Source organism: Carcharhinus amblyrhynchos, chromosome 22, assembly GCF_965287045.1.
Source record: "Carcharhinus amblyrhynchos chromosome 22, sCarAmb.v2.hapA, whole genome shotgun sequence".
Classification (NCBI taxonomy): domain Eukaryota; kingdom Metazoa; phylum Chordata; class Chondrichthyes; order Carcharhiniformes; family Carcharhinidae; genus Carcharhinus; species Carcharhinus amblyrhynchos.
The window spans coordinates 22,523,798-22,539,713 of record NC_137345.1 but is presented as its reverse complement, the minus strand read 5'-3'; the positions used below and the strand labels follow the sequence as shown (position 1 = coordinate 22,539,713).

General features: G+C 40.2%; 1 protein-coding gene across 4 annotated transcripts in view; it reads left to right on the top strand.

Moving 5' to 3' along the window:
• Window positions 1-15,916, top strand: part of cpne5b (copine Vb) — a 602,363-nt gene that overhangs the window by 59,306 nt on the left and 527,141 nt on the right. For all 4 annotated transcript variants that reach the window (XM_080209682.1, XM_080209679.1, XM_080209680.1 and 1 more), the window contains exon 2: window positions 10,876-10,916. In XM_080209682.1, the coding sequence (XP_080065808.1) occupies window positions 10,876-10,916 (41 nt within the window). The remainder of the gene's footprint in view (window positions 1-10,875; window positions 10,917-15,916) is intronic.

The following is a 15,916-nucleotide window of genomic DNA, read 5'->3' as shown; positions in this document are numbered from 1 at the left end:
CATCTGTACACTATCTATATGTCTACTGAGAACTGTGGGTTTCCCTTATGTTAGCTGCCAGCGTCCTTTTCATATTCCCTCTCCTTGTATTTGCTTCTTTATTTTCCCTCTTAACCTTTTTAATATTCTCAGAATATTGAAGTCCACTCTTCCTCCTGGTCTTTGTAATATAACATCTGATGGCTGTAACTGCAAAAATTCTTGATTCTCTTTTTGCACCCAGGGATGTGGGAAGCAGACAAAACATATGCACACATCTGTTCCACTAGCTGGATTCTCTTGGAAGCGATCACTCACATATATCTATTCCTATAGCTAGTTTTGCTTGGAGGAGGTCACTAGTCTATCCCAAAGGCTATATCTTGGAAGGGTGCCACTCCATGTCGAGCACAACTGACCAGGAGACTCTCTCCTTGTCTTACTGCCTGCCATAAGCATATTGGAAGAATTTATAGGTTGGTAATTTGTTTGGCTGTGTTAGGAATGCACCTTTCATGGCCACTAAGTCCTGGAGTGGGTCTCTGACCCTGAAGCTTCATGTTTTGAGGCAGGGATGCTTCCTACTGTGTGACCAGACCGGGGACATTTGTAGACTGATATTTGTGCCAATATTATATCCCTCAATCAATGGCACAAAAACACATCATTATCACAGAGCTGCTTGTGGGGAACTTGTTGAGTGCAAATTGGCTTCTATGCTACTTATAACAGTGTTTCCTGGCTGTAAAACAAAGTTCAGGAAAGACACTGTATTAAATGTAATCTGTCTATCTTCAATTTCTGCACTGTCTTAGAATTTCCATCTTGCTGGCTGATATCCTTTGCATTTAATTGTGTTGCAATTTTGGAATAAAATATTCTTCAATTTATTTGGCCACTGCCGCAATCAATGCTTTGCTTCTTTTTCAGTCTGATAAACAAAACCACCAACTCGTAGACAACTATCTTTCTTGTGAAATTTTGTCATAGTCCCAAAGCGTGAACATTTTTCTTTTTACATGCTGATCACGAAGACTGAAATCTTCTATAGTGTGAATGGAGGCATGCTGCAGAATTCTTCTGTTTTCTATTTTTCTAAGTTAATGGATGTCAACTTGACTGCATGTTGGGCATGTGGAGTAGAGGACATGGGTTGCAGTGTTCTCAATGAGCTGAAGCTTATGGAGGCAGGGAGGTCAGGTGTGGAATATTTGTGATGTTGAGCCTTTTATGTGGTGGATGTATGAAGTAAAAATCCTGGTAATACTGAAGGACAGATGGAATAATTTTTAAGAGATGGAAGGATTTTGACTTGCTGAAATTCAGTTTCAAAACCTATTGTTTTCTAATCAGGGTCATGCTGCACCAGACACTAATGTTTGCTGAAATGTGTATTTAAAAAGTGGGAACGTGTTTCATGATCCATTTGTTTATTTACTACATATGAAAGAAGGCACTACGTAACATGGCTATGTCCTCAGTATGCCCCAACATGCTGTACAGCAAATGCATTACTTTTGAATACAGCAATTCAACTGTGTTGACTGAGGGATAAATGTTGGCCCGAACATTGGGAGATCTTTCTTGCATGCCTGATTGGGATATCTGGGGGTTTGGCTTAACATCTCGTCAAAGGTGAAATGTCCAACAATAACCTGTTGTCTAGATACTGCGGTGAAATTGGTGCAGATTGCATGTTCAACTCTCTGGAATTCAAACTGACAGCTTTTTGAACTGGGAGCTTGGAGTGCTGTGAGCATCATGCCAAGAGATAGGCAAGTGATCCTGTAAATAATGCATCAAAGCTTTTACCTGCCACATCAATCCATCTATGGGGATGCCACAACTATTACTTGTCCCTTATCAACTCAGACCTGAATTTTGTCCAGCTCTTGCTGACTAGATAATATTATTTAGGTACATGACAAGTGTTGAATGGTACAGAACACTGTCCAATTATCACAAACATCTCCCCTTCTGACTTTATGATGGAGGGAAGATCATTGAAGCAGCTGATGATGGTTGGGCTCAGATACATTCCTGCAAAACTCCTGTAATGAAATTCTGGGGCTGAAATTATAGGTCACCGATTTACCATAACACCTTTCCTTTCTGCTACATATGATTTTTGCCAGTGGAGAACTTTTCCCCAATTTCCAGTAACTTCAATTTTGTTAAGGGCAGTCGTGGAGCAAGACTATAATGAGGTCTGGAGCAGTGTCATCCTCTTGGAACCCAGCTGAACATTAGTGGTGCAAATACAGCTTGGTTGCACTGTCAATGATAACTTCCATCCCTTTTTAATAACCAAGAGTAGACTGATGGATGGTAATTGGATTTGTCTACTTTATTGACGGGGCATATCTGGGCATTTTCCATATTGTCAGGTAAATGTCAATGTTGTAACTATACTGGAACATCATGGCTAGGGCCGTGGCTTGTTTTTTATATATAATGCTAGTTTTCAGCACTATAGCCAGGATGTTGGTTGAGGCCAATAACATTTGATGTATCTTCGCACACTCAGCCATTTCTTGGTATCATTTAGAATGAATCAAATTGGCTGAAGACTGGCAACTATGATACTAGAAGCCTCGGGAGGCAATATAATGACCAGCTTTCAACAAGAGAGAACCTAGCCATCTGCCCTTTTTTTTGATGTTCAATGGCATTATTATCAGTGAACTCTCTTTTTCTCTCACCCCCCACCCCACATCCACGTGGGTTTACAAGTGACCAGAAACTTTTCTGGACCAGTTGTATTGATTTTTGTTTTTTTAAATTAATTTTGTGAGACATCGGTATCACCGGATGGCCAGCACTTTATTGCCCATCCCTTGTTGCTCTTGAACTGAGTGGCTTGCTAGACCATTTCAGAAGGTAGTTGAGAGTCAACCACATTACTGTGGCTCTGGAGTCACATGTAGGCCAGACAGGGTAAGGATGGAAGATTTCCTTTCCTAAAGGACATTAGTGAACCAGATATGTTTTTCTGACAATCAACAATTGTTTCATCATCAGTAGATTCTTAATTCCAGATATTTTTATTGAATTTTAAATTCTACTACGGTGGGATTTTAATGAGTCCCCAGAACATTAGCTGAGCTTCTGGATTAATAGTTATCTCTCCCTAAGTACTGTGGCAATAAGAACAAAGCTAATTGGAGGCTGGACATTTCTGAATCCCAAATCTACAAAGTACAAGACAAGATGGTGATGAAATGCTTCCCCACTTGCCTGGATGAGGAGTCACAACAAGACAAGATGATCAACACCATCCAGATCAAAGCAGCCTTCACTCATTCACACTGGTACAGCATGGCTACCTTGTGAATTATCTACAAGATGCACTGTTGCAGCTCTTCAGGCTCCTGTCTGAGCTCCTTCCAAACCCCTCAACCATTACCACCTGGTGCATTATCTAGGGCAGTAGTTGCACTGGAGGAACATGAATTTCTTTCCAAGTCCCACACCATCTTTGTGACTATGTTGCCATTCCTTCTCTGGGTCAAAATCCTGGAAGACCTCCCGGACAATCCGCCCAAGCAATGCTATGGTGCACCTGCAACACCTGGACTGCATGAAGGCAACTTTTCACCATCATCTGTGGGCAATTATGTATACAATAAATGCAGATTTTACAAGTGACATCATCCATATAAGAACAAATAAAAACTGGTGGGATCAAAATGGCAAGTAATTTACAAGAATGTCATGGTGGTAGGAGCCTAGGCATGTATTCACATGGAATTTAATTCCTTAGTTGCTCTCTTTTTAGAATAGGAAAAGAGGTGGAGAGTTCTGTTTTAAAGATGATTTAAATTTGGACAACCCTCTTGCAATTGGGGCTAGGTGGCTACATGATTTTGTAAATCTTTATGAATTGATAGATTGGTAACTCTCAGGACATTTGGAATGCAGTTAGGCTTGACAGTAGCACAAAGATGACAATGTAGTAAAATTTCAGGTTAACAGCTAAACTGGGTTGTTGTCCTAGATTGATTTCACAACCCCTCCCCATCAAACATACTTCCATTATGAGTCTGTGTTAATGGTGTCAATATACAGGTAGATTTTGTGATGTTCATGACACCAACAGTGAGCTGCACTTGATGGACCTTTTTTTTATATTTCTTCTTTCAATATTAGCCCTTAAAAATCTAAAAAATCTCACTTATTTGAAGCATTTGTTTTAAAAGTTGAATTCTGACAGTCCCAACACTCTTGGTCTCGAGTCCATAAATGTTTTGGCAGATAATTCAGTATATGAGTGCACAAAGGATCAAAGCTGCACCTTTTTTTTTTGGACTTCTCTTTTGAAGAAGATGGTGTTTTTGTTTACTTTTGATTTGACTCCTGGTATAATAACACTGAATTGTAGCCTCTCCTCACTTTGTCAGCAGTTTGGCAAAAGTTTAATGTTTCTGAACAGCAAATGATTATGGAAGGATCCTACATTTAAAAAGAAATGCATTGTCTTTTTGAGATATCTAAGCATATTGTGTCAGACTCTAACTCCTGAACCAAGAATGATGTTTTCCTCCAATTATTCCTTAACGGTCTAAGATTGTCAGTACAGTGCAGCCTAATAACTGTTCCATGTATTAATTGTTCTTGCCCCTTGGCTACTGATTTGTAGCTGGGCAAAAAAAGTCTTCGATGGCATGATAGTTTCCAAGTTCACCAATTTGTTCATATTTTAACTTCAGCACAATTTATCAACAGTTACTAAAATGTGGAAGTTAACCAATATGGTGAATGTTTTTAAATGGGGTTAAGATGGAATAGAACACACGACAAAGACATAAGATTATAACATGTAAAGAGTATCAATCCAGGTTGGGCTGTCAGCTGGCGCGCACATTTTTTTTTTCCTTTTTGGTGCTTTAATTGGTCCTCCTTGAAGATCCTCAAATTACCCACGAGTGTTGCATCAAAATCTACTCTTTTTGTCCACCACTTACTAGAATGGCTCCTGTTACAACTGTGCCAGCAGATTAAAAGCCACCAGCGTTTCAAAAATTATTTCACAAGATGTGAATCCTAATAACGAGATTAGAAGCTGCAGACAGACCAGAAGAATACAATGTCCTGCTAATAGGACGCACTTTAGGTGGAGGATTGCACGATCCAGGGAAGCCATGCATATGTTAATCTTTTAGAACTTGAGGCTGAGTGGGAGGGGGGGACAGACAACCAATACACAGAAAAAAAAAGGGAAATAATATAATTCACAAGCTTTTGATGGAAGCAGGGAGGCAAACTCCATTGAGCAGCTTAAGGGACAAGGTTTCAGCCAGTAGCTTGTAAGCCTGTTCTAGCTAGCAGACCAGAAGCAAGGGTGGAGAAATCTTTGTGGAGACAGTTAAATTTATGTCTTGCTGCACCAACAAGAGACGTTCCCCAGAATAACTTCTCAATCGTATACAGTGTGGTAGATTAATTGGTTGGTGCTGGAAAGGGAGAAGTCCTGAAAGAGTTCAGATCTCATAAATGTACTTTTAAGCACTTCTCTCCCCGCCCCCCCCACTCCGCAACTACTGACACAATGGCTGTAGCGTGTACCACCTACAAGATGCTTTGTAACAACTCGCCAATCCTCCCTCAACAGTACCTTCCAAAGTGCAACATCTAGCATCTTAAAGGGCAGCAGATACGTAGAAACATCTATCTACAAGTTTCCCTCTAAGTTGCATACCATTTTGACTTGGAAATATATTGCCACCTTTACTGTTGCTGAATCAAAATCCTAGAACTCCCTTCCTAACAGCACTGTGGGTATACCTGTAATACATTGGACTGCAGCAATTCAAGAAGGTAGCTTGTCACCACCTCCTTGAGGGCAATTTAGGGAAATTAAATATTGATCTAACCAATGATGCCCACACCTTGTGAATTTTTGTGCAGCCAAAAGTAGTTGGAGTGGCCGGAGGCCTCTATAGCACTGCTGCAAGTGACACTGAGACAATTTCTTACCCAAATGAAATAGATGAGGTAAATCATCTTACTGAGATAAACGGACAACAGAATAAGGAGCTATTTGTTAAACAGGTAAAAACGTATCAGTAAGAATATCAGGAATAGTCATTCTCGAATAGGTATGTTGCAACATACTGGAGGTGAAACTTTTTTGCTGATTAAAGGCTAGTTGGAATGTAAGCAGTTTAAAACCTGTTGCTTGTAATATTTGGCCATAGTGTGAAAGACTGATTTTTAACACACATTGGCATTCTTGGCCAGGGAAGCCATAGACTTTAGCGCCATGGACTATGTATGCAAAGTAGGGCAGCTTTCTCTGACCATCTCTTCTTAGCCACCTCTCCTGAAGTTTCTAACTCTTGGGTGCAGTATGGTTCCGCGTGGTTCGGGCATCAGGGATGACAAGTACAAGTATCCATTGCTGTCTGTGAACTTGGTGAGTGTCAGGAAGCCATTGAACACCAGGGAGCATTATAATCAGCTGTAGTCTATTCTGTTGTCTATGCATCAAGAGGAGGGATCTAAAGTGGTTTATTTTCCTTCTCCTATTCTGGAGCTGCAAGGCTAATTGAATCATCCCTGCTGCTGTTGTGGCTGAGACCAGCTTAATTCACACATGCTGAAAATTGAACTGCAATTCAATTCTGTCAAGGCACAAAAACTTGAAAGGAAAAGTCAGTCAACCATGGCTAACAAAGGAAGTTAAGGATTGTATCAGTTTAAAGGAAAGGCCAATAAAGTTACCAGAAATAGTAGTAAACCTGAGTATTGGGAGAATTTTGGAATACTGCAAAGAAAACTACAAAACTGATAAAGACGGTGAGAGTAGAATATGAATGTTAACTAGAAAAAATATAAAGGACTGTAAAAGCTTCTGTACATGTGCAGAAAGGAAGTATTTGGCTAAGATAATTGGTGTTCTGTTACTGACAGTCTGGAGAAATTGTAACGAAAATAGAGAAATCATAGAAATCTAAAATGAATACTTTTCTGTTTTCACTCAGGAAGATGAAAGAAATCTCCCAGAGAATCGAGAGACTGGGGAAAATAATGAATTAAAGGAAATTTTGTATTGGTAAGAAGATTAAAAAGTAGTTCCAGAATAGAGAGGGAAAAATCACTTTAGATCCCTTCTTGATGCATAGATATTTTACACCTCAGTGTTGAAGGAGGTGGCTGTGGAGGTCGTGGATGTATTAGTGATCATCTTCCAATATTATATCCATTCTGGAATGGTTCCTGCAGATTGGAAGTTAATAAATGTCACCCAACTATTTAAAAAGGAGGGAGAGAGAGAAAACAGCCCTGTTAGCCATGCATCAAAAATGAGGAAAATCCTAGAATGTTATTCGTCCATGGGATGAGAATGTAGCTGGCTAGGCAAGCATTTATTGCCCATCACTAATTGCCCTTGTTTAGTGGGCATTTAATAATCAATTCTGTGGATCTGGAGTCATTCATAGGCAGATCAGGTAAGGATGACAGATTAGTGAACCAGATGGGTTTTTACAACATGGTTGTTAATGGACTTTTTAATCTCAGATTTTTATTGAATTCAAACTTCTTCATCTGCTCTGGTGGGATTTGAACTTTGGTTCCCAGAATATTATTACAGTGGGATTACTAGTCCAGTGATGATACCACCATTCCACTACCTTCTATTCTAAAGGATATGATAAATGGGCCTGGATAGTTAAAGTCTGGTGGACATAGTAAGGAGGAATTTATGAATTGGAAATCATGCTTGACTGACCTGTTGGAGATTTTTGAGACCTGTATTAACAGGGATTAAACCCAGTTCCTGGTGCTGTGAGGCAGAATCACTGACTGACTTCTGTGCCACACCAAATACTGACTTCGCCAATGATGCCCACATTCTATGAATGCACATGCCAAAACAAACTTGTGTGATGGCTCAACAAATACTGAACTAATTCACATCGATTTGTATGCATTTGACCATTTGTTTGCAGTGATTACAAGGACCTGGTATATAAAAGATTAATGCGGGACTACGTATAGTATTGGCAATCCACAGTGTGATGTAAAGGGACATATGACCCGAATCTAGAAGACAGTCTTAGACTGGACAGAGATGTATGCTGAGGCAAGCTTGGAGCGAACTCATTTAGACTTTATACTCAAAAAACATCAAAGCAACCAAAATGTCATTCTGATACATCACAGCACCCACTGGTTCAGGAAGGCTTGAAGTACACCAGCAGACACAATGCTCTCTCCAAGGCCACCCAGCTGTGAATGTAGCTGTTACACAGGGGCAGACATCCCCACAATTGCCCATTGCTTGGACTTGATAGCCATCTTGGCAAGACCCAGGGGAAAGATTGCGAGGAAATCTTCCTCTTCTCACTGCCCCCATCCTCATTGGGTGTCCAAAAATTAAGACTCATGGGCTGAAGTACAACAAAATATTGGGGAACAGTCCCTTTAAAATAATGGTTTTTAAGGTGCAACCTTGGGCTATATCCATGCAGCACGTCTTCAACTCTGGTCACCCCAGTGGCCTGGACCCCCCTCTTTCATCAGCCAGCTGAAACCGTATTAATGGATGCGTGGATTCCAGAGGAGTGGATCTTTGATTACTGCTACTTCTGATTGGAGAGAACTATACCATGAGAGGACCAGCTTCCAGATTTTAATCCACTTCCCTGTTGAAGACAAACAACTCTGAAAGATCTGTACCTAACTGGCTTGCTAGGCTATTTGCGAGAGCCTTTAAGGGTCAACCACATTGTTGTGGCTCTGGAGTCACTTATAGGTCAGACAAGGTAAGATCAGCAGATTTCCTTAAAGGGCGTTAGTGAGCCAGATTGATTTTTCTAACATTTGACAATGGTCTCATGGCCATCCATAAATTCTTAATTCCAGGTTTTTTTTTGTTGAATTCAAATTCCACCATCTGCCACGGTAGGGTTCAAACCCAGGTCCCCAGAATATTATCCAAGGTACACTAAAGCCAAGTGGCACCAGTGATGGATGGAAGTGTAATCAATTGGATGCCGATCAAGTGGCCTACTGGTACAGAATGATGTTGAACTTCTTGAGTGCCAAAGCCTTGCTCTTCCAGACAGGTAGAGATTAATTCTATTCCTAACATGTGTCTTTTAGGTAATGGAAAGCATTTGGGATGTCAGGAAGTGAGTCATTCATTGTTAAAGTTCCCAGTCTCTGGCCTGCTCTCGGAGCTACAGTAATTCAGTGCTTTGACCAGTTCTGGTCAGTGGTGAGGGAATTGGCTGATAATGCCAAAGGAAGTGATTAGAACATCTCTTGTTGGGGATGGTCACTGCCTGGCAATAGACGCTCGTGTTATTGTTAGTTTTCAGCTCAAACCTCGATGCTGTCCAGGTCTTGCTGCATGGAGACACAAACTGCCTCATTACCTGAGAAATTACGGATGGAACTGAACACTGCAATCATCAGCTAAGTCCCCATGTCCGTCAATGTATAAGTAAGATTCATAAACAGATCAATGATCCAAGCCAGTGCAGGGATTTAAAGTAACTGTGGTGCTGGCTGTAACATTGATATTTTTGAAGTGTTGTATCTGTTGACCCTTTGGCAGTTGCACACCAATTTGAGAATCTGTTCGGTAAGCTTCCACTCCTGGAGGAAGTTAGGATCCAAGGCTTATGGCATTGTCCTCAATTGATGGTAACAAAGTGTAACGTGTCAATTTCATACCCATCAGGAAAATCATCTTTGGTAATCGTGACGTAGCCTATTTTACATTTTTATTCATACTGGAGAGCGTGCTGAAAGGTGGTATTAACATAATCATGTTCATGTCATTTTACCAGTTTGTATTTTGATTTCAAGTGAAGAAAGTTGAATGGGTTCATTTTTTTCCCCTCATTTCAGTAGTCTCCATTCAGCAGGTTTCATTTTTTTTCTCATTTCTATATCTTGCACTCTTTGCAGTCTAGTAAAATACCTTAATGCACTTTCCTCTTGCACAAAAGGTCATTTTGCTGCTCACATTATTTAAAATGGAATGTTAAATTACATTGAAAGTGCCCTAATTTTAATCTGTATTCAGCTGTCTTAAATATTGCAACAAAACTGAAATGAGGTGAGTTACTTCCAAACAGGTTCAAAGTGCAGTAGAACGTGAAGTATATTTTTATTCGCTCAAATATTGCTTCATGCTTCCTTTTGGGCATTGATATATTTAAAGCCCTATTGCTTAATTCATAAATTTCACTGTCATGTCACCTGTGGTGCAATTGTACTGTAATTGCGTTCTGATATGTGGTAAATTGGGTGGTGCGACAAAATTAAAGAAATGTAGCTCCCTATACCTTTAGTTATAAAATCAGTTATTGTGAACTGACAGTATATAATTGGTTAATAATACCCTAAGTTTAAAAATGCAGTGGTAAATTAATATTTACCGTTCTAGAAAATTGGGGTACATAGTCAAAAGCAACAATTTTGTTTTATTTTCCAAAAAGCAAGTCATTCATAAATATGAGCAAATTAAAGATGTGGTGTTGTCAATTATTAATGGATATGAAAGTACATATCAACCACTATTGAGGGTTTTCTTCAGAACTTTTGATAATTGAAGAATTTTTTTTTTCACAAACCAGGCTATCATTTGGCAACCTCCAAAGATAGAAGGAAATTCTATTGAAGAACTAACCTGGGTCACGTTCTTTGCATCTTTTAAATTTATAAACAGATTGCTACGTGAAGTTGATCTCCCACTTGCTTAAAGGAAAGTGCCATGACATTTGGGAAGGAGGAACCTCAAATAATGAAACAGGAAAAATTAGATTGATGAATAGTAATTAATATATTCTAAAATTGCAAGCAATGTTTGGTACCAGAAGAGTTTTAGTGTAGTTTGCAGTAGAACTTGCAAAACTTAACTCTGTTTTTTTTTCTCTATAGGAATCTTTTGGATAAAGATACATTCTCAAAATCTGACCCATGTGAGTACTGAGCATTTTATGCATCATCATTCTTTAAGTCTGTTTTGGAATCAAAGTGACAATGCTCATGTACTTTGCTTTAGCCAAAAATAAATAAATAACTTTGGACAGATTCCCCCCATTCTAACGTGTGCATTGCTGAACACATTACCAAATTGGAATAGGAAAGGATTGGGGGTGAGAACAATATGATCAAGAACATCAACTTCAATCTCTACTTGAAACTGAAGAACTTTATAATATCTATAGGAACTCGATGGGCTGAACAGTAGTTTGTGTAGAAAGTTCCACAGGAATTCAATGAAGCTTTTCCCAAATGTAACATTTTAAAAACAAAATATTCCCAGGGTGTGGGAGTCACTGAATAGACCAGCATTTATTGTTCATCCCTAATAGCCCTTGAAGATGCTGGTGAATCTCCTTCCAGATTTACTGCAGTCCATGTGGTGTAAGTATGCCCACATTACTATTAGGGCGTTCCAAGATTTTGACCCGACAACAGTAAAGGAATGGTGATATATTTAGCATGGTGCATGGCTTGGAGGGAAAATTGCAGGTGGTGGTGTTCCCATGTATTTTCTGCCTTCTGACCTTCTAGGTATTAGAAGTTGAGGATTTGGAAGGTGCTGCCAAAGAAGCAAATCAATATACCATGTATTTTTTCTTTTAATTTACTTTCTTAAAAGTAAAGCAATAAATTGCAAGGTAAAATGGAAAGATTTGATCTAACAATGAAACACGTACACAACAAAGGACAAATCTGTAACAAGCAAGGACTTATTCTGTCAGTCAAGAATTTAGTTGTCACGAAGCCAGTCATGAAATAGGCACTGAACTCAAATAGGCAGCTTTTCCTTGGCCTAAAATAATGAAAGCAAGTGTGCCTCTGAATTCTATGCAAAAGACAATCCTGTGTTTGGAGAAATAATTAAATTATTTGCCTCATTTTAGAAGTCTCCTCCAAGTACTGTGGATGCAACTTCTTGTAACCGCAAGTGCTAAAGCAGTTTTGTGACTTCCAGAATTGTTATGGCATAGAGGGAGGCCATTCAGCCCATCCGGTTTGTGCTGGCAATCCAAACAATGCTCGTGGCATTGCCCCCACTTTTCCTGTAACCCTACAGATTCTTCCTTTTCAGATAATTGAATTCCTTGTTTGAAAGTGAAAGCTATATAGTGAACAATAAGCTGCAGATCTCATATCCATTCCTTTGGCTGAAATAGCATTTTCAGTTAGTTTCTGGAGCCTGTTGTGGGAAGGGGTGGGGGTAAGAGAAAGAAAACCAGAAATTAGCTGGATGATTATAATTGATGCAACGTTCTTGTCTAATGTTTTGCACTCAATAATTTCAAGAGCCTTCTGCAACTAAAAATATTGGGAATAGTGCAATTGATTACTTGTTGTTAGCATTTTACACATGTAAAAATTGGCCTGATGCTATACTATGCAACTGGCAGTAACAAACTGATTAACATGTACTGGGGCAAAACACTAAAGTGGTCTTGAACTGCTTAGAATGATCATTATATCAATAGTTTCTAGGTGTTTTATGTCCCTTTTCACACATTGGGCTCGATTTTGTCCCCCCCCCCAAAAAGTTCTAAGTGCTGAATTTGTGGGGAAAAATGGTGCAAGTCACCCTTGTTTTTTTCAGTGGGAGTTTAGACTTGAATCTCCCACATGCTGTGCAATGCAGAGGTCGCAATTGTGAATATCATTAAAATCTTGGTAGGTGGGCCTATTCGTGGCAAAATCGAACAGTTCCGGAACTCTGTGCATGTGCCCTCCCTCCACCAAGAGGGAGGCCCGCCCCAATCGCTGGCCTCCCAGCTCCAGTCGATCCCAAAGCAGAGTGGCGGTGGGCCTTGGCACTGCATGATGCCTGGTGGGCAGTGCCAAGGTACGCCATGGCATAGACACTTTGCCCCCTGGGCAGTGCTGGGGGCACAGGCTGGCATTGCCAGCATGTCCATGCCTAGGGGGGCACTGATTTGCCCCCCCCCCCCCCCCTTTACTCCAGCAGGATCTCCCGTTAGTCCCCTGAACATGGGGAGCTACTCTCAATCCCACCAGAGTGAAATACTCCTGGCAAGGTGGGAGATACCGTCGGGCCTGGCGATTTCAGTCCTGGGCCCGACTTAATGACGTTTAAGTTGCATGAAAAATAGATTAAAATCACTTACCTGGTCTTCCTGCCAATTCCCAGCGTGATCTCGACTGCATGTGTTCTCCGGCTATAGGAGACATGCATGCGTGAATCCCGCAAAATGGCTGACACACGCACATCCCAATCTGACACGCCAAAAAAACATGCAATGGGAGAATTGGGCCCGTCGTCTCGAGTATCAGTAGTAAGATTGGAGCCAGTCTGAAAGAAAAACACAAAAAATGAATTAATTTTTATTCTTTCATGGGACATAGACATCATGGGCAAGGGGGCATTTGTTGCCCATCCCCAAAGGGCAATTGCTCTTAGTGGTTTGCAAGACTATTTCAGAAGAGAGTTTAAAAAACAACCACATTGCCATGAGTTTGCAGTTGCATGTAGGTCAGACCAGGTAAGGTGGGAAAATTCCCTTCCCTAAATGTCTTCAGTGAGCCATATGGGATTTTACAACAATCCATAGTTTCATGGTTACTATTACTGATGTTAGCTTTACGTTGCAGATTTATGAGCACCTTTCACACAAAAGTGACCTTTTGAAAGAAATAAGAACAGATGTTCAGATCTGTTGCAACTTGCTATTTGGCCATCTGGATATTCCTCACTCAGTGCACCATGGTGGTAGAACTTTTAAGGGCCAAGACTCTTCTCTCAAACTCCTTCCTTAAATTCTCTTCCTGCCTTGCTATATTTTTGCAAACTTTCAAAACCCTATCCTTACTACCAAGCTCCTGGTCAACCTATTTAAACATCCCCTGGTTCCATTCTTATCAAATTACCAAAAGCTGGCTCAAAGAGTTAAGTTTTGAAGGAGTGCCTTGAAGGTGGAAAGTTGGGTGAAGAGGAGGGGGATGGGGTGGGGATTACAGAGCTTGCAGCTGAGGCATCTAAAGGTGTGGTAACCAAAGACGGAGGCATTAAATGAGGGATAGTTGAGGCTAGAATTAAGAGTACAGCTATTTTGGAGGATTGGAAGGCTGGAGATGGGGGAGGGTTGATGTCATGGAAGAGATTTGGAAATCAAGATAAGAAGTTTAAAATTTGACATGTTGCTTGACCCAGAACTGGTATAGGTCAGTGATTGCAGCATGATGGGTGAACAGCATTAGCTGTAAGTTAGGACGCAGGTAGTAGAGCTTTATGTAACCTCCTGTTAATGGAAGATGGAACGCAGGAGGTCAATTGGGAATGCCTGGAAGAATCAAGTCTGGAGATAATAAAGGCATGGAGGTTTTCAACAGCTGAGGCAGAGTGTATTCTAATAGTGGAATAGTCACTCTTGTGGGAAGGTAGATGAAAACTCCTCTGTGGGTCAAGTATGATACCAAAGCTACAAATATTTTCATTCAGCCTCAGACAATTGGCAAGTGATGGAAGGGGTTAGTGGCAGGGACCAAAAACAATGGCTTTGGCACCTCAAAATTCATGCAGAGGAAAGTTCTGTCCATCCAATATTGGATGCCAGCCTAGCGGTCTGGCAATCCAGAGACAGTGGAGAAGTTGAGGGAGGTGGTGATAGTTGGTGTTATCAACATAAAGAGGAAACTGAATTTATGATTTGAGGTGAAGGATAAGCATGTAAATGTGAAACTGGGGGGACACCAAAAATAATTCTTTGGAAGTGGAAAGAGAAACCATTGCAGGGTGATTAGGCAGCTGACTATGATTCAGTAATTGAGAAGTGAACAAAGGGAATGCAGACCCAGTTAGCTAGGCAGTAATGGAGAATTTTTGAAAAAAAATTTGTTCGGACAAGTACAGTTAGTTCTCAATACAGTTAGTTCCTCACTGTTTATGAATAATATTGCATAGCAATATCACAAATGCAAAGTATTGCAAGAAAGAATGATCAATAGAAACTAAATAATGATGAATAACAGTAGCGCATGGAGAGTTTGAAGTATGCTAAGGGTAGCAGTGCAAGTGTCACTTTGAATGAGTCAATGTGGCAATACAATATAAAATACAAAAGCAGTATTAGGGTGAATAAGAAAGAAAATGCAGTGAAAATAGTGCCATTCATATCCTCTGGACAATCAAAAATGATTTGCGACCAATGAATTACTTATGTGTAGCGGTTTTGTAGGCCACAGACTTTTTTATGTTTATAGCAAAGTCCCACAGGTAGCATTTGAGGTAAATTTGACAATCTGTTATGATGTTAATGGGGGTGAAATGTTGGTTAAGACACCTGGGCAGCTCCCACCCTGCCCCACCCCCCCACCATTCTTCATTGAATAGTGCCATGAATAAACAGCCTCTAAGAAATTATCTTAATGCAGCATTATTTCAACAGAGCACTGATGTGTCAGCCTAGATTATGTGCTCAAGTCCTCAAATGAGATTGAACCTTCTGACTCCGATGAGAGCTGAGCCAACCTGATACTGTTCCAAGTTTGTTTATAGAAGTTATGTTAAACTTCACAATGCAGTAATCAATCAAGTCACCAGCCTTCAAAAATGATTTGCCGGTATTGGAAGGCGTGCAGACAGAATGACATTTTCAAATTGGATGAGCTTTGAGGGAGCATTAAGGAAGCTGAACCTATACAGTACAGACAGACAATTAAACAGGGATTTTACTGAGGTATATAAAATATTAGATGGCATTGACAGGTGAACCCAGAATGTTTAGGTCAGTCACGCAGAAGGAAAAGATAGATCGGTGAAATGGAAATTTCCATCATCTTGGAGTAGAAATCACCGTAAACATTTGGAATGATCTACGGGATAAGAAAGTAGAATCAAAGACAATTAAGGCAGTGATTTTTCAACTTGGCACTGAAGCATATCGATGTTAAAGGTGCCTCATTTTTCCATTCCATTTTGATGTAT